Source organism: Phytophthora cinnamomi (genome assembly GCF_018691715.1).
Source record: "Phytophthora cinnamomi strain GKB4 chromosome Unknown Contig0, whole genome shotgun sequence".
NCBI classification, from domain to species: Eukaryota; Oomycota; class Peronosporomycetes; order Peronosporales; family Peronosporaceae; genus Phytophthora; species Phytophthora cinnamomi.
This window is the reverse complement of record NW_027150933.1, coordinates 3,955,534-3,973,602: the sequence shown is the minus strand read 5'-3', so window position 1 is coordinate 3,973,602 and position 18,069 is coordinate 3,955,534. Positions and strand designations below refer to the sequence as shown.

General features: G+C 57.5%; 7 protein-coding genes across 9 annotated transcripts; 5 read left to right on the top strand and 2 right to left on the bottom strand.

The window, feature by feature from the left end:
- Window positions 1-7,436: 7,436 nt before the first annotated feature.
- Window positions 7,437-8,653, top strand: IUM83_02234 (LAG1 longevity assurance; the record flags this gene model as incomplete). 3 transcript variants are annotated; one of them, XM_067926137.1, is made up of 3 exons in its annotated part: window positions 7,437-7,759; window positions 7,853-8,190; window positions 8,283-8,653. In XM_067926137.1, the coding sequence occupies 3 exons, from the start codon at window positions 7,437-7,439 to the stop codon at window positions 8,651-8,653; spliced, it is 1,032 nt and encodes a 343-aa protein (XP_067800575.1). The 3 variants fall into 3 exon arrangements, with proteins under 3 accessions (XP_067800575.1, XP_067800576.1, XP_067800577.1); XM_067926136.1 differs by having other exon boundaries at window positions 7,853-8,207; window positions 8,294-8,653; XM_067926135.1 differs by having other exon boundaries at window positions 7,853-8,219; window positions 8,294-8,653.
- An 868-nt stretch (window positions 8,654-9,521) lies between these two features.
- On the top strand, window positions 9,522-9,836 carry IUM83_02233 (uncharacterized protein; the record flags this gene model as incomplete). Its single annotated transcript, XM_067926134.1, has 1 exon — window positions 9,522-9,836. The coding sequence occupies one exon, from the start codon at window positions 9,522-9,524 to the stop codon at window positions 9,834-9,836; it is 315 nt and encodes a 104-aa protein (XP_067800645.1).
- Window positions 9,837-10,135: 299 nt separating this feature from the next.
- IUM83_02232 (uncharacterized protein) lies at window positions 10,136-10,432 on the top strand (the record flags this gene model as incomplete). Its single annotated transcript, XM_067926133.1, has 1 exon — window positions 10,136-10,432. The coding sequence occupies one exon, from the start codon at window positions 10,136-10,138 to the stop codon at window positions 10,430-10,432; it is 297 nt and encodes a 98-aa protein (XP_067800646.1).
- Window positions 10,433-10,608: 176 nt separating this feature from the next.
- Window positions 10,609-10,884, bottom strand: IUM83_02231 (ATP-binding Cassette (ABC) Superfamily; the record flags this gene model as incomplete). Its single annotated transcript, XM_067926132.1, has 1 exon — window positions 10,609-10,884. One exon carries the CDS (start codon window positions 10,882-10,884, stop codon window positions 10,609-10,611), a length of 276 nt encoding a protein of 91 aa, XP_067800647.1.
- A 399-nt stretch (window positions 10,885-11,283) lies between these two features.
- Window positions 11,284-13,577, top strand: IUM83_02230 (tRNA uridine 5-carboxymethylaminomethyl modification enzyme GidA; the record flags this gene model as incomplete). Its single annotated transcript, XM_067926131.1, has 3 exons — window positions 11,284-11,437; window positions 11,561-11,619; window positions 11,715-13,577. The coding sequence occupies 3 exons, from the start codon at window positions 11,284-11,286 to the stop codon at window positions 13,575-13,577; spliced, it is 2,076 nt and encodes a 691-aa protein (XP_067800824.1).
- A 148-nt stretch (window positions 13,578-13,725) lies between these two features.
- IUM83_02229 (trna uridine 5-carboxymethylaminomethyl modification enzyme) lies at window positions 13,726-15,405 on the top strand (the record flags this gene model as incomplete). Its single annotated transcript, XM_067926130.1, has 1 exon — window positions 13,726-15,405. One exon carries the CDS (start codon window positions 13,726-13,728, stop codon window positions 15,403-15,405), a length of 1,680 nt encoding a protein of 559 aa, XP_067800853.1.
- Window positions 15,406-15,632: 227 nt separating this feature from the next.
- On the bottom strand, window positions 15,633-17,999 carry IUM83_02228 (1-phosphatidylinositol 3-phosphate 5-kinase FAB1; the record flags this gene model as incomplete). Its single annotated transcript, XM_067926129.1, has 1 exon — window positions 15,633-17,999. The coding sequence occupies one exon, from the start codon at window positions 17,997-17,999 to the stop codon at window positions 15,633-15,635; it is 2,367 nt and encodes a 788-aa protein (XP_067800852.1).
- Window positions 18,000-18,069: the final 70 nt, after the last annotated feature.

The following is an 18,069-nucleotide window of genomic DNA, read 5'->3' as shown; positions in this document are numbered from 1 at the left end:
ACCTTCTGGGCCTGAGCGTTGACTGGATAAATACATAATATATTATTACTGCTCTGTGATTGGCCGAAACCCTCTCTGTTAGAATATATTGCTATCCGGAGTGCCACATACATTTCGCGATACAACGCGCGAAATACAAGACGTGCGCTGGACAGGGGTGAACCCGGACCATCAAGCACCTCCCACAGGACCTTCAAGCACGCAGGACCTTCAAGCATGCTGGGCATTCGAGCACCGAACGCGATCGCGTAGTAGTGGAGCGAGCTGGAACAGCGAGCGTAACGGGTTGTGACAAACGGTATATCCAGTAGTGAAGCGAGTTGGCACAGCGAGTGGAACGGGTTGAGACGAACGGTATGTTCAGTAGTGTAGCGAGCTGGCACAGCGAGCGTAACGAGTTGGGACGAACAGTACGGCAAGTAGTGGAGTGAGCTGGAACAACGAGCGTAACGGATTGGGACGTACTGTACTTCCGCCGGAGCGAAGCGGAGGGGGGCTATGACAAATAGTGGAGTGAGCTGGAACAGCGAGCGTAACCGCCTATGAGTAACCACACGCACACCGCCGCGAAGCGGTGGCGATCGGCTAGTCTACTACAACTAACAGAGTATCCTGTGTGTTTGTCTGTCCGTAAGTCCGTTCTCTGTCTTTGGGCCTTAGCCTACCGTAGAGCATCGTCCTACCGCCCTGCATTAACGCATTAGTAACCTGCCCTATGGCATCCCACCATCTTCCGGACTGGCTTATTTTTGCGTGATTTCTATTCGTGCTGTGATTGGCCGGCTGATTTGCCTCAGCATTCACATTTCCTTTTTGAATTCCGCGCGCGGCGGAGCGAGGAAGCGCTCGGACGTCGGGCGCCGCTGCGAGCCCCACAGGACCCGAGCGCCGCACAGGGACTAAGGTACGCTTAGCTACATAGTTTCCAAACTGTAATATACGTGTCGGTTTCGGGAGTTCCGCCTGGTGGGATAACTGGTACCTTCAGGGCAGTCGAGGTATTATAGTGTGGGATTAAGGGCGGCCTGGTGCCTACTCCGGTGGGGCCACGGGGGAGTTGCAGTGGGTTCCACGACACGGCCATGTAGTCGAGACTCCCCCGTTGGTGCACAGATGCCAGGCAGGTCGTCCCGAATCTGCAACATTGCTCTCTTGCTTGCATCCCGGGTTTAATTACCTTGGAGAATGGCATTTGGGTACTGCAGCTCTCCACTATACTGACCGTTACTTTCTCTAAAGTGGGTAGCAATACCCATTTTAAGATGATAAGAAAGACTGCAGCTGGCACCCGCCGCCGACGTAGGATTTCGCGTGCCCTTGCCGCAGCGACCGCTCATGGGAGCCGCGACCCTGAGGTGCCCACGTCCGCCCGCCAGCGGCGTGGGAAATCTCATACCAATCCGGGGTAAATGGGGCAGATCTCGGCGAAGCCGGGTGACCTGCCTCATCTCCGGGCCAGTGGTCGTGTATGGGACCGGCGCTTTAGGTGGACGCACCTATTTGCGCTTCTGTGTCCGCGGCGGGGCGCGTGTATAGGACCCTGGAAATGGCGACGGTGTTCTTAGACTTTATGTCTAACGCGCCATGTGACTCTATTGCGTGTGCGCAGTCCAAAATGGGTCGAACGAAAAGGAAAAGGACGCGCGAGGAGATCGAGCAGGCCTTGCGAGACAACGAGCGCATCAACGCAACTCCCGCTGCCCCAGAGGAGCCTGCTGCTAAAAGGCGTCGCCAAGCGCGTCGGAGGGCTAAGCGCCACAACTTAAACAAGGAATTTCAAGCGCTTAACGTGGCAGACACAGCGGCAACGGTCACGGCAGTCGAGAGTCGCCCCACGGTCGCGAACAGGCCTGCTGCGCCTCCACGAGTCCTCCAACAACAGCCTGTGGTCCCGGTAGTGGCGCCTGTTGTTCCTACAGTTGCAGCAGCGGTTGCCACCACAAGGGAGCAAGTTCCCACCCTTACCTCGGCGGAGGCAGCGCGTAGGCGGCGCGCAGCAATGTCAGCTTCTCAAAAAGAACGCACGCGAGCCCGCGACAGAGAGAGAGAGCCCGAGTTAGAAGGGCTAACATGACGGGATCCCAGCGCGAGCGTCAGAGACGTAGAGCTGCAGAACTCCAGCGTGCACGTCGAGCGTCAGTCCCCGAGGCCGAACGGAGCTCAGTGCGCGAAGAAAACCGTTTAGGACGGGCCAATAGAAGATCTAACCAAACAGAGCAACAACGGGAGATCGTGCAGGAGACCGACCGTCTCCAACATGCAGAACAGCGACAGCAAGAAGGCCCTGGTGAACGTCAAGAACGGCAGGAACGCGAGCGCGTTCGCCAGGAAGAACGTCGGGCTGCGCTGAGCCAGGAAGTGGTCGAAGCGGAGCGAGCCGCCCGCCGGGAACATCAAGCAATGGTTCGCGATGCTCAAGAGGAGGAGGAGAGAGAGGAGCGGCGACAACAGGAGCGTATACGGCGCAGTACTCTTCGCAGAGGTCATGCACTCGCAAACCAAGAGGATTTCAGAGTCTCTATGCTCAGCGGTTCCAATATCGTCGATGGGCGCCACAGATTGCCTCCGACTACGGTCTGCCCTCATTGCAACGCGTGGAAATGGCCTGCAGAATCCAAGAAAGGCTGTTGTTTGGAGGGAGCGGTGCAACTACCCCCACTACCTGCTGCGCCTCCGCGACTGCACCAGTTGTATACGGATGCCGATTTTCGTCGCCGCATTCGTGCCTACAACCAAGTGTTTGCCTTCACGTCGATTGGGGCTTCCTGTAGCAACCGCTCCAACTTCAGGGACGTGAACCAAGACGAGAGCGTTGCTGGACAACGTGGTGTATACACGTATCGTATTCAAGGAGCCATGGGGCACTACCTGGGATCTCTACTTCCGCGTATCGACACGTTCACAAACGAGCCCATGCCTCCCAAGTTTGCCCAGATCTACATCGTCGATCCAGACATGCAACAGCGAGCGGAGCGACGCCGAGGTATCTTCGCTGATCTCCATCCCGGAACGCTACTGGAGATCGAGCAAATGATGGAGGAGTCCAATCCGTTCGCGCAACAATTTATCAACTTCGCGGAGAAGCTGCGCGCCGACCAGGCAGCAGGAAAGGAGGTGGTTGATATGGTGTTCCGGCTACACGAAAAGAGGTCGAACCCGCGAACGCACAACCTACCCACGGTCTCGGAAGTTGGAGCGACTCTTATCGAGGACGGCAACTTGGACAGCCCGCGCGACATCCTTCTGCGTACTAAAGATCACTCGCTGCTGCGCCTCTTCGAAACACACTCTGTGTATGACCCGTTGCAGTACCCACTACTTCTTCCGCATGGAGAACTGGGTTGGACCTACACAGATGTGTATGCGAACAACGTGGTGCGCAGAAAGAAGCGTGAAATGTCCCTCCGCGAGCACGTAGCCTACCGCTTATTCCAGAAAGTCGGTGACGAGTCGGTACTGCACCAAGGTGGGCGATTATTCCAGCAGTACTGCGTAGATCAACGAGCCAAGTGCGAGCAAGAGCAACTGCGTTGGGTGGCATCCCATCAAGCTGAACTACGGGCCGATCAGTACAGCGGGGTTCGAGACGCGCTTCTAAGTGAAAACACGGCGGTTCTGCGCGAGGGCGAAGCTCTACTGACGGAGTACAACCGCGAAACTGGGGCGCTACAACACCCAGACGAACCGCAGCGTCGCTCGGGACACTTCCTGGACCAAATTGGTAAGCGCATCGTTCTACCAGCCACGCATTCGGGGAGTCCGCGGGCCATGTACAAGTCTTACCAAGATTCCATGGCTATCGTGCGAGAGTACGGGAAACCGGACGTCTTCGTTACTATGACGTGCAACCCTACGTGGGAGGAGATCCAGGAGAAGATACCAGAGCCAAACCAAAGCGCACAAGACCGCCCGGACATCGTAGCCCGCGTTTGGCAGCAGAAACTCGCGGCGATGCTGAAAGACTTGGATGAAGGCGTACTGGGACGTGTTCTGGCGAGGATCTACGTGGTGGAGTTCCAGAAGCGGGGCCTCCCACACGCACACATTCTGATTATTCTCGCAGACGAAGACAAGCCGCGTACAAGACAAATCATCGACAAGTTGTGCTCTTCGGAGCTCCCGGACGCCGAGATCAACCCCCAGCTGTACGAGACCATCCTCACTTGCATGATGCATGGTCCATGTGGCGCGGCCAACCCCTCCAGCCCCTGCATGAAGGACGGAAAGTGCACGAAGGGATACCCGAAGCCGTTGGTAGAGGTTACCCAAGGAAACGTGAACGGGTTTCCTGTCTGCAGACGTCGCCGCCGCCCTCCAGGCGTACTCAAGTTCAAGGGAAGGGAGTACGACAACGCCACCATTAACCAGTGGATGGTCCCGTACAACCCCTACCTTTCGCAGAAGTACAACTGCCATATCAACGTGGAGGTTTGTACGGCCCTCACGGCGGTCAAATACCAATACAAGTACGTCTACAAGGGGTCCGACAAGGCTGTAATAACTGTGGAAACGGTGGGCGGGGAGTCGAACGGTGCAAGGGTGGATCCTAACGAGATTCTTCGGTACCTGAACGCAAGGTATATATCTCCGATAGAGGCATGTATGCGACTTCTCGACTTCTCCGTTCAAGGCAAGACGCACTCCATCGTACAGCTGACTATCCACCTGGAGAACGAGCAATTCGTGACCTTCCGTTCCAGCGACAACCCGGATCGAGTTCTCACGCGCGGTCGCCACTCGATGTTGACCCGCTTCTTCGAATTGAGTGCGAGCGAGGCTCCGGAGAACCAAGTGGCAAAGACCATGGTGTACCAAGACATTCCGAAGCTATTCCGATGGGATGACAAGGCAAAGAGATGGGTTCGTCGCAAACAATACCAAGCGGCGCTTGGGCGGATGGTTCATGTGACCCCTCGGGACATGGAGAGGTTCTACATGCGTGTACTGCTATGTCACCGCAAGGGGCCACAGTCTTTTGCCAAGCTTCGGACAGTGGATGGTGTTACGTATGCGTCGTACCGCCAAGCCGCACTCAAACTGGGCTACCTTGAAGACGACGCAGAATGGATTGCCTGTATGGAAGAAGCCGCAGCCTTCAAGATGCCGTACCAACTCCGCCAGCTCTTCGCGACTATCATTGTTTATTCTCAAGTTTCGGAGGTTCGCGTACTGTGGAATCGATTCTACGAGGTTCTTTCTGAAGACTTCGCGTTCATATACGAAGACTTGGAAGGACAGGAGAAGGAAGCCACGATCAGGTTCCACACACTCAAGGACCTTAACGACCTGCTCCAGATCAATGGCTACGTAGTGGCGGACTTTGACCTCCCTCAGCTGGATGACTACCCGCGGCTGGTGCTGGATTCGCTGCTGCGGAACAACCTCATTCGACGCGAACTGGAGGGGTACCAGCACTCTACCCTTCAAGCCATTGTGGACCAAGAAAGCCAGCTGAACGACAGCCAACGAGCTATTTACGACGAAATCATCCAGGCGGCCGAAGTACCAGTTCAAGGCAACAAGCTGTTCTTTATTGACGGCCCGGGAGGTACAGGAAAGTCAACTCTGCTGCGGCATATCCTGGCGAAGGTGCGACTGTCCGGGAAGATCGCGATTGCTGTGGCTTCGAGTGGAATTGCTTCGCTGTTGCTCATGGGTGGGCGCACAGCGCATTCAACGTTCAAGATACCTCTCAAGCTGAACGACAAGTCGACGTGTGCGATTTATAAACAGTCGCGCCTCAAGATGTTGATCGAGCGGGCCAGATTGGTTATCTGGGACGAAGCTCCGATGACTCACAGGCACGCCTTCGAAGCGGTCGACAGGTCTTTGCGTGACATCATGGGTAACGACCAGGAGCCTTTTGGAGGAAAAGTATTTGTACTTTCGGGTGACTTCCGACCGATTTTGCCGGTGGTAGTATGCGGCACACCAGCGGAGACCATCGACGCGTGTCTGAAGTCATCTACGCTATGGCGACACTTCAAGCATCTGCATCTCACGGAAAACATGCGTGTACAATCGGCAAGTAACGAAAGCACCGCCGCAGAGCTCGCAGCTTTCTCGGAGTTTCTCCTACAAGTGGGAGAGGGTAGACACGAGGTCAACAGGTCCCTGGGCAGGGACTTTGTGAAGATTCCGCGCGATATGCTGATCGACAACATCTACGAAGAAGGAGACGACATTGAAGACGAAGAAATCACACCTGGAGCTGTTCCACGGGGTTTGAAGAACATTATTGATAAGATGTACGCCGACATCAACGATCCCGAGGTTGCTACGGACGAGTACTTCGCCAACAGGACCATCTTGACGACTACCAACGCCGTGGTGCACCGCATCAACCAAGCCGTCTCTGAACGACTCTCCGGGGAGGCCCGCGAGTATCTATCGGTGGATTCAGTGGATGACGACAACGAAGGCAACTTCTTTGAGCCGGAGGTGTTGCATTCGGTGACTATCAACGGTATTCCTCCACACAAGCTTACATTGAAGGAAGGCGCCCCAATTATGATGATGAGAAACCTGAACCCCGACTTGGGCCTCTGCAACGGAACGCGACTACGGGTTGTCCAGCTCAAGCCTCACGTTATTCATGCTACCATCATGACTGGCGAGCGCATAGGCCAAAACGTTCTAATTCCAAGGATCGTCTTCGTCAGCGATGGGGACGCGCGCGAGTTCCCCTTCCGCTTGCGACGCAAGCAGTTTCCAGTTGTACCAGCTTTCGCCATGACCATCAACAAAGCCCAAGGCCAAACCGTCCAGAACCTAGGTTTGTATCTGGCGACACCCTGCTTCTCCCACGGACAGCTCTATGTGGCGCTGTCGAGAGTTACATCCAGGTCCAAGTTCAAGGCTTTGATCGAGTATCCGGAGCTGGAGGAAGACGACGGTGCATACACTGACAACATTGTGTACAGGCAGATATTCGAAGATGCTTAGGCGGAGTAGGCGATCAGCAGTACACACTTCATAAGTACATAATTTCATGTCTGTTTTGGAAGTGCGTTTCACTTTAGCAATGCATTCCTTTGACGAAACCATCGCCCGCCGGAGCGAAGCGGAGGCGGGCATACCCATACCCCAACGTCAAGCGTTGTCTAAGCAAACCAACCAGCCCGCCGGAGCGAAGCGGAGGCGGGCGGTCCACACTACTGTGACCAAACCCACACCCACCGCCGCGAAGCGGCGGCGCTCGGCTAGTACTTTATGTAATTGACTGTCTACCGTTTTACTATTATACCTTGTTGGTGTACAGTGTACACTTTACACATTTTCAAGATAGGTTGCAAGCGTGTGTGGACCACATTCGGGTTCTATTCTGGCATCGATTTTATGATTTTGGTCCGATACAAAAGAGCAGTTGCTCACCGGCATATCCCATCCTGCCCCCTGATCGTCGAGCAGAGGCCCCGAGCGACCGTCGAGCAGCCATGGCCGCCACGGAGATGAAGGTGCTGCTGAGCGCCAAGGAGTACGTGCTGGTGGCGCTCACGCTCACGCTCGTGCCCATCGTGCTGGCCGAGCTCTTCGGCGTGGCGCAGATGCGCGCCGCCATCCCCGAGTTCCAGACGAACCCCGACATGCCGCACATCAGCGAGTGGCTCGTCGGCATCGGCTTCGCGCTGCTCATCATCGCGCTGCGCTTCGCCTTCCTGGCGGTGGCCAAGCCCCTCGGCCGCCGCGTGCTGTCCCCGGCCAAGCGGCAGCACCCAGACCGCGTCGAGCGCTTCGCCACCGTGCTCTTCAAGTTCACGTGAGAGCCGCCTCGTCTCTGAAGGTCGGAGGATTCATTGGGCAGCGCTGACTAAACTGTGACTCCTTCCCTCTTCCTTGTTGCCTTGCTCAGATGGTTCGCGGGCATCACCGTCGCGGGGTACTACGTCATGCGCGACGAGAAGTGGTTCCCGCCCGTGCTCGGAGGCAACGGCGTGATCCGAGAGGCTTACTTGATCCTGCACGAGGCCCCGGGCTTCGCGCTCAAGTACTACTACTTCGTGCAGCTCGGCTACCATTTCCACAGCTTGCTGTTCATGCTGCTGTTCTCCCCCATCCGCAACGACTTCATCGAGATGCTGCTGCACCACTTGGTGACGATCATCCTCATCGGAGGGTCGTACCTGGCGAACTACTGCGCCATGGGAGCGCTCGTGACCTTCACACATGATATCGGAGACGTCACTGGCTGTAAGAAGACTCCTATTGCAATTTCTTTGGTGGGAAACTCAGGATGACTAACGTTGTTCCGCGGTGTTCCGTTTACTTGCTTGTGCTAACAGACGCTATCAAGTCGGTGGTGGACACGGGCAACACCCCGCTGATCGTGGCCATGTACGTCGTGCTCCTGGTCTCCTGGGGCTACACGCGGCTGTACGTGTATCCGTTCCACCTGATCTACAACGCCATCTTCGTGATCCCCGAAGCCAACCCCCACGTCGTCGGGATTTTCCTGCACCCGGGCAACGCGCTGCTCTGCATGCTGGTAGTGCTGCACGTGTACTGGTACGGCCTCTTCCTCGTTATGGGATACACACTGATCCGCAAGGGCTTGGCGGAAGACATCCAGGACAAGTGCTCGGACGTGGAAGAGAAGACCCCAGCTCTAGAGACAACAGCGGCCGGCTCGAACAGCAAACCGAAGCACGAGTGAGAAATGAAGCGCGGCGTTGCGATCGTTATCCAGACGACTCTCTTTTCATCCTTTTCAATCTCTTTTGCCCCCAGAGAACCGATAACATAGACGCACTCATGCAACCATTTCAATTGCTGTGCGGTGGGCTTGATGGGCGTCAACTTGACTGGTCCGCGATGCATCGCTTGCATTTCACGCTTTCAGACTCGCAAGTAGCTACAATTTGCCTTCGAAGGTCGTACACATGTAATACTCACCCCACACATGACGTATCTAGCGGCGTTCACGCTTGACGATTCTTACTGTTGCCTGCGACGGAATCTGCTGCCCATTTCTCTGCTAGACCAGATAAACCCCTGTCAGAGAGCTCGCAATGCAGTTGCAAACAACTCGTGGAGACATTCGGTCGGCTGCATAGCATCTGCAGCCAGCGATGATAGATCACTGGGACCTGTGGGGCGAATGCTTCGTCGGCAGACTCGTGTTCGGCTTCGGGGTGCCTTGCATGCGGGAGTCACGCACGACTCAAGCAGCTCGAAGACGGCGCCACGGTGCGCTAGCGGCGAGTCTGGTTTCAATGTCGGCACCTGGAGACCTCATGGAGGCCATGGAGGCGGTCACGGAGATGGAGACGGCGGCGGCGGGTGGCGATGGCGGAGGTGGGGACTAGCAGCATTCAGGGAGCAGTCCTGCTGCTGCTAGTGTCGTAGCGAGTGTGCCCTGTCCACCAGGGGCTTCATAAATGCACCGGCAAGCGCCGCCTTGCATCCTCATCGGCCTAGCTCCGGCAGACGCCGCCTCGTGTGCCACATGGCCACGCGCTCGTTCGCTCGCTCGTCGCGCGTGGTATTCCGCGCCGCTTCTCACAATCGGAGTTCCTCTCGACATGGCGGGCGACTGGCTGGCCGACATCTCGCTGGTCCTCGGCGTCAACGCGGCGGTGCTGCTGCTGTGCTGGCTGCGAGGCGCGCCTTCGAGCCCGGGGCTGCGGCTCTCCAGCGACACGAGGAGAGCCGTCGCGAGCCGCAACGGACACGCCTCGAGCCTCTACGCGACGTTCCCGGGCCACTTCAGCAGCGGCTTGTGCGGCGAGGACCTGCAGTTGGCAGGCGGCGTCGTGCTCGCAGTGGCAGTCACGGCGGCCGTAGCCGCAGAGGTCGCGACCACCGCGGCGAGCATGAGTCGAGTCGCGCGGGCATGAGCAGATCTCCTGGGCGGACAGAGCCACGCGACACCATCCTTGTATACTGAACCCAAGTCAATAATGAACAAATGCCCAGCCTTACCGCGCGTTCGTCTTCAAGCGTGGAATCGTTTAACAGCGTTGCAATCTTCCAGCAGGCATTGAGCTTGATGGAGCACCACCTTTTCTTATGGCGAAGCCTTGGGTGTATCCAAATGGGTGTGCAGTGCCAACGGTTGCCTTGCGTTCGAACGGTTTCGCTCTCTCTCGCCTCACCTCCTTCGCGCTTGCTGCTGCATTGAGCGAGGAGCGGCGCAATGGAGAGCTGGAGTGTGGAGCTCGCGCTCGGTTTCAGCGTGAACGTCGCAGTGGTGGCCTTCTGCTGGGTCAGCGGCTGGAGACCCGTGGACACCAGCAGCAGTGTCCGATGGCACGACGCGCAACGCGACGAGGAGCAGACCATCGACGATGACGAGCACGAGTCGGCGGTATTGTGGAGCGGCGGCGTGGAGACGACGGTGGGGCTCGTCATAGCAGTCGCTGTGATGGTGGCTGTCGCGGTGGAGATCACATCGGAGACCAGCGCACGCGTCACCGCAGATTCAAGATACTGAGACCGACTCGGTTAGTCTCGAGTGGGGACACAAGAGAGACGGCCACCGAACAACACGCCCCGATCTGTACGACTAGCACAAACATCATAGACCCCGATAGGATAGAACTATTCAATTGTATTTGCAAGTCAGCAAATTCTTCTCGGATAATGTTCTCTGCCTCTGTTGCTGGCCGTCTAGGCGGAGGCAGCCGCGCTGTTGATGCCTCCTCTGTCGACACCTTCCCGAACGGATTCAAGTCCGCCGGCGTCGTTGCCTTGGCTGTCACGAAAGGCGTCGAGTCCGATGTAGCCGTTCTCGTTGTCGCTACTGCTGCTGTAGGGGCCGCCACCCTCCGCCTCACGCCGTCTCCGCTCTCGGTCGTCGAGGTACATCTTGATAAACGTGAAGGCAACGTACGCCACAAACAGCACGCCAGCCCCGATGATGACCCACACGTAGGTGGAGACCATTGCCAGCAAGTCTTGGATCAAGTCGTGGAGTACGTTGTTCGGGGTCAAACGTGGAATGGTTAATGAGGTGAGCTCGACCCGAAAGATGCACCCATCGATATGAATAACATGCTGGCTCCCTGAAAAGGTAGTCAGTATAGGGCGATCGATATCCAGCCACTGGATCCGCGAAACATTGCTGGTGCTGGCGTTGAGCACCGTAGGCTGACGACGACGACGCAGCTTTACCACAGTACGTGATGCAGGCACTCACTGTTCACTTCAACAAAATGCGTCCTCACTCGAGCTCACTATGCTACACAAAAAATAGACCAGACTAAACTATCCACTCGCCTTCACTATCAGGACCAAAATTTGCGCACATACACCCGCGGTTTAACATTTTTCCAGCCACCCGTCATGCTGGCGCATCGACGACCGCACGTCGCGCCTCTCGTGCGCCGGGCCGCGCTGCGAGCACTCAGCAGCGCCGTCGCCCCCTCTCACTTCGATGTGGTCGTGGTCGGCGGTGGCCACGCGGGCTGCGAGGCTGCGGCCGCCGCCTCCAGAACTGGTACGAGACGCAAACGTCTTCAAAAGTTACTCTGTCAATGATAGTCAAACCAACTACGTGATGTACTAACGCCCTTGCGCACGCTATCACTATTGCAACCAACAATTTTGCAATGCAACCCAGGTGCCAAAACTGCACTGGTGACGCAGAAGTTGTCGACAGTCGGCGAAATGTCGTGCAACGTACGTGGATTCCGGCCGATTGCCCTGGTGTCTGCAAAAATGCCAATGCTATTTGCCCAGCTTATTCACTTGCCCTTCCTGTCCAACTATTGCAGCCGTCCATTGGTGGTGTGGGCAAAGGAACTTTAGTGCGCGAGGTGGACGCCCTGGGAGGTCTAATGGGCCAGGTGGCCGATTCTGCTGGCATCCAGTTCAGGATGCTCAATTCGGCGAAAGGACCGGCGGTGAGAGGCCCACGAGCTCAAATGGACAGAGATCTCTATCAACAGGGCATGCAAAAGGCTTTGCGAGATCTGCCGAACCTGTGGCTCGTGGAGGACGGAGTGGACGACCTCATGCTAGAGAAATTAGGCCAGAGCGAAGACGAGGTCGAGGAACGAGTGAAGGGAGTGGTGACCTCCTCTGGACGTGAAATTCAGGCGTCGCACGTGGTTATTACGACAGGCACGTTCCTCCGCGGAATGATTTACCAGGGACCCGATATTCGTATCCCGGCTGGACGACACATGCGCGACTCTGACGGACTTGAGCCGCCGGCCGTTGGACTGGCTCAAACGCTGGAGCGCTGCAAATTTCCGCTTGGTCGACTGAAGACTGGAACCCCGCCTCGCCTTGACGCACGCACGATTGACTACACAGGCCTCGAAATTCAGCCGAGTGATGATCCACCGAAGCCGTTTTCGTTCCTGAACGAGCACAAGCCGGTACCGCTCGCGGACAAGCAGGTGGTTTGCCACGCCACGTACACAAATGAAGAGAGCCACCGCATTGTGCGTGACAATTTGCACATGCTGCCGTCGTACGATGGCGGCAGGGACGGCGAAGGCGTGGGCCCGCGCTACTGCCCGTCGATCGATGCCAAGGTTGTTCGTTTCGCTGACCGCTCGAGGCATCAGCTTTGGCTAGAGCCCGAAGGTCTGAACACGCACCTTGTATACCCGAATGGTATCAGTACTGCTCTACCAGAAAACCTCCAGCTTGAGTTGCTGCGCACCATCAAGGGCCTGGAGAAAGTGGAGATCGTGCGTGCTGGGTACTCGGTCGAGTACGACTACGTGGACCCGCGGTCGCTTCACCCGACACTCGAGACCAAGAAACTACCTGGACTGTATTTGGCAGGTCAGATCAACGGTACGACGGGGTACGAAGAAGCCGCAGCACAGGGCGTCGTGGCCGGCATGAACGCTGGCCTGAGCGCCATGGGACGAGAGCCCATTGTGCTCGACCGCGCCGACGCCTTCACGGGTGTGCTTATTGACGATCTGATATCTCTGGGCACCACAGAACCATATCGAATGTTCACGTCTCGCTCAGAGTTCCGTCTGTTGCTCCGCGCAGATAACGCGGATTTGCGACTCACTCGCAAGGCGTTCGAGCACGGCGCGGGTATCCCTAGCGAGCGAATGGAGAAGCTGGAGCGCAAGGAGATGGCCATGGAGTACGCCCGCAAGGCTCTGGATGAATTTGTGCGCGACCCGCACGAGTGGAACCGCTACGGAGTCAAGGTGGGTCTGGACGGAGTGAAGCGCAGCGCCGCGCAAATCTTGGCGTTCTCGACGGTGTCACCCGAGGACATTGAGCGCATCTGGCGCGAGGTCGGCTACGAGCACGCAGACGCTCTGCCCGACGAGATCAAGGAGCTCATGAAGACCGAGTGCCTGTACGCGACCCAGCTGCGCGCGCAGCACCAGGAGATCCGTGTGTTCCGGGACAAGCAGCACGTGCAGATCCCCGAATGGGTGGACTACTCGGAGCTGCCCATGATCTCGAACGAGGAGCGCGAGAAGCTGCAGCGCGCGCAGCCCGTCACGATCCACGCGGCCAGTCGTATCGCCGGCATTCGCTCGGCCACACTGTTGCTTCTCTACCAGTATGCCATGCGCCAGCCCCACGACGGGCTCACCAAGAAGCAGCGCCGACGCAAAGCCATCGCCCAGCGCTCCGCCGAAGCCAAGTAAGCAGCACTCAGACGTAATATAGACCACCCCACTGCACTGCAACCACACGTACGTGTAGCCATCTCCAAGTGTACCCATATCTTTCCCGCGACGTTTCGTGCGCATCAGCCATTCCGTATCACGACGCTCGAGGGAGACCGACACTGCCATGGGCGCCGCGACGTCGACGGAGCTGGTGGACTGCGTGCTGGACGGCGACATCAAGCAGCTCAAGGCACTGCTGCACGACCACGAGGCGGAGGCGCGCGACTCGGCGTGGGAGCTGCAGCTGGAGCAGGCGGTGCACACGGTCGTGGCCTCGGAGCTCGAGTCGGGCCAGCACCTGCAGCAGCTGCAGATCGCCCTAGAGCTGCTGCTGCACGCGCGCCCCGAGGCCTGGAGCTCCACGGCCTCGAGCCAAGCGAGCAGCGAGAATAACGATGCCAGTGACAATGATACCAGCGCCACGAGCAACTCGGCGGGCTGGTCGGCCTGCCACCGGGCCTGCGCGACAGGCAACCTGGCCTTTGTGGCCTTCGTGCTGCAGCACTACCCAGCGCAGTTCGCGCTGCAGATGCGCGACGCCTTCGGCCTGTTCCCAGTGGACTTGGTGCCACCCGAGCTGCTGATGAGTGCAGCGGAGATCGAGGACAATCTCCGCCGAGAGCAGGACCAGATGAAGCCGTCGACGGCTCGCGCGAGGCGCTGCTTCGCTCTTCAGCACCTGCGGGAGCGGAAAGCGGTACTTCAAGACCAACAGGTTCGCGGGCTTCGTGGTGGACCAAAGACGGAAGCTGTCGGCACGACGGGGAACCAAGAAGAAGACGCTCCCAGAGTGGGGGAATTCTACGTGACGTTTGAGCCGAGACGAGATCATTTGTCGATTGACCTGGATTGCAATATGGGCCATGTGCACGAACGTGGAGCGGCGCTGCACGTGAATTACCGATTGCCACAAACTGAGATGTTTCTCAACGGCTACTTCCAGCTTATCTGGCGCGAACTGGGAGACGCTCGCAGCGAGGAACCACACTATGACCCGCGCGTTACAAAACTGCGAGATGAAAGCGCTCGGTTCCTAGACCAGGAAGCTCCTCTTCAGTCGATTCAGCAATTGCCAGATCAGGATTCTCAAACGCAGCAGACAAAGGAAGAAGCTGCTGCGCAGATTCGAGCGCTCGATGGACCGAAGGCAAGCTCCGTGATCGTAGGCTGTTTCCCCGTTGATGTGACGCAGTTGCCCGCCGACAGCGTTTGTCAGGTACTGTTCGTTGCGTGTGATCGGCACATGTTGCACCGCACAATTGCGTTGAGCACCGAAGGGCTTGCGATCCAGACGGCAGATATTGAAGATCTCGATAGCGATGACTACTATTCAGATACTACTAGTGAAGAGGACGAGGACGAGGAAGGCACTGCTGAGGAAAAGCAAGAGGCGGAAAATCAGCAGCCAGGCTACACGTTTTTCGTTGGAGGCGAGGAGTTCTCCCACCCGAACTCCGTGTTTGCCGGCCGGAGTTTCCCCGACGTGGAATCCTTTGAGGTCTTCCTACGGGATCTAAGGGTGAAGAAACAGCGCCGCCTGCAAGAACGACAAGAGCAACTGGAGAAGGAGGTGCAGCGTGAACAGCAAATGAGACAACATGATCAAGTCGACCAGGAAGAGCAGCAGCAACAAGAACAGCGACAGGAGGCGGGCCAAGAAGCGGAGGAGGTAGCAAGCAAGAGTGACGACACCGAGCCCCAAGGAACGCAGCAACAAGATGAAGTTCGACCAGCAGAAAACCCAGCCGACACCACGAAGAATCACCAAAGCAACCAAGCTGATGACGAGGAGGCTGAGCCGTAGCTCGAAGCAGCCTGTCGAGTCCATCTACATTCTTATCTGCGTGTTGCGTGGAATCGTTGCGCTCTTTTTACTTTCAAAAATATTGGCTACGACGCCGTCGTTTTTTCTTCTACGTCACTCGCGACCCGCACGTTCGGTCCTTGCGGTCATTTTGTCTACCATATTCGAGGAGTTGCATCCACAATCCATGTACTGTATGAGCGAGCTTCATTTGCCTAGCTCATGTTTCAGAACGTGAGCGGAATCATATCCTTGGAGCTCTCTGTCCGGTCGAGTGCTGTCGTCTGCCGATTGTCATCGAAGACGACAAAGTCTCTTTTACTTGACACCTCAGGAGTCTTGGTCGGCGGATTCAACTGGATCAAGTCGCTGTGGGAGCTTCCTGACGAGTATGACGACTTCTGTGAGTGTGATGGGGAGAATCCCCCTGGAGCTGCTCCGGGCACGTGGTAGACTTTCTTCGCGAGCTCGACCGGGCTTTGGTCATAGTCGCGTTGGTACTGCGGCTGGTGGCGCCTACCATTCAGTGGAGGCCGGCCATTCATGCGCGTGTTCCCTCGTGCGCTCGCCTCTCGAATCAAACGCTCAGTGGCTTGCGCCTCCTGTGGCGTCATATTCGCGTAGTTGAACTGGCTGTGGTTGCTGCCTTCGTTCGTAGCAGCAGTAGTGGCGTAACTCGCACGATGGTCCGTGTACGACGGCCTACTGTTGCGCTTGTAGATGAGGTCGATATCGTTGTCGTCGAGGACAGTTGATGCTCTGGGCGTCACCGTACCTCCAGGAGATAACGTCAATCCGTTTAGCGAGAGGATATCGGGGTCACGAGCCAAGAAAGCACTCAATGAAGCGTCTGAAGGCGTGAAGCTGCGGGGTGTGGGGCTTGAGCCGACAGTAGTAGAAGTTTGGGGTACCTGGCCCATAAATTCTGCTGAACTCGTGGACGAGTACAATGCTAGTTGAGCACGCTCATCGCGCGACAGGCCCGAGTACGAGCTGCTGCTGATGGTGGAGAAACTCATTCTCTGACCGGAGTACTGCTGGCAGTACGGATAGTCTCCAGTACGCATCGGCATCACTTGATCCCGCTCAACGTCGCTACTCATCCCGGGATACGGTGGTGGAGGACCATAACGGGTGCTGTAGCTTGAGGTTTGGTTATCCTCGTGGTCGGCGCTTCGGTTCTTGAGACGAGCGCTTACGAGTTGCGAGAGACTCCCGCTGCTGCTGCTGCTGTAGATACTAGAATCCTGCTGGCTTCGCGCGTGACTCAGCATCGTCAAGTTCATCTGCAGTTCGGACACGCAGGTGTTGCACCCGCGAGTCTCCATGAACTCCTCCGTGTTGTCGTTAGAGCCGTTGTTGTTGCTCCTCTCGCTCCCATCGCTGGCCATGCGCAGATCGAGTTTGCGATGACCAACCGTGATACTGTTGTTGCCGCCCTCGCTCTCTTCGTAGTTGACTTCGAACGACGCCATGTTCACGAACCCCGAGCACGAGCCACAGACCGCCGCACCACAGAACCGGCAGTGATGTCGTCTGCGGTACGTGCGGAACGTCTTCAGACACAAGTAGCACTGATCACTCTCTGTCCACGTCATTTTGCTCAGGTGCTGCATCGTGACAGCAGGCTTCGCGGCCTCCGCCAAGTGGCTGACACCCAGCGCCAGAGTCTGCAGCCATTTCCGGTACTTCTTGGCCACTTCATGGCCCGCAGCCACCGCCACTCGCATGCGCGGACTCTGTGAGACCTCCTTCAGTACCAACTTCGCCGGCATCAGGGACAGCAGCAGACTCACGCGAACCGTGGGGCCATTGGCGTCCTCCTCGACTAGTTCTTCAACAATGACGCCGGAGTTTCGGAAGTGGAGACGGTCGGTCTTGGACGACTTCGGCAGCTCCGGGATGTCCCTGAAGTTCATACTGGAGAACGTGTGCACTCCGATAAGCCTCGACCCCGTCACGGGTTGCGGTCGGTGCGGGTCCCGTGCCGCCCGACGACCGACCCGCGTGAGCTTCTCACTGATGTAGGCACGTTCGAACACGTCTTGGTAGCAGACCATGGTGAAGTCTCGGTGGCCATCCAGACCGCCCAGTTTCGTGAAGGCCCTCAAGGTGATCCAATTGGCGCTGTAGCCGTCGTCCTCGCTGAACAACTGCCAGCCCCCGTTGCCCCCTTTGCTGTCCGGACTGGGCGCGTACGGGGGTGGCGTCGTGCAGCTGAGAGAGTCGACGACTGCGCCGCTCTCGAACTGTTTGTCGAAGAGCTTCTTCATGACAGCTCGGAAGTCCTCGGACGTGCTGGTCCGCAGCAAGTCCAGCATGGTGTTGACGTCGGCGCGCACGGTGGTCGCGGCGCGGACGAGGTAGAACTCGGACGGGTGGCCGCCGCCTCCCTTGCCGAAGGTGCGCACCGTGCTCACTTTGCTCGAAAGGGACTCGCCCGACATTTCGTACATCTGCGTGCCGTTCTTGTCGCTCAGCAGCTTCCAGTCGTGCGAGGTGACCGTGGCCAGCAGTGCCAAGTCGGTCGCGTCCTCCCGCACGCGCTCGAGGATTCGGGCCGACGGGGTGGCAGCCCGCTTGTCCGAACTCATGGTCTGGTTGGAATTTCGAGAAATGGCAAGTTGAACTCACTCGGACCAGAGTCTCCGCTAACGGTCGTCG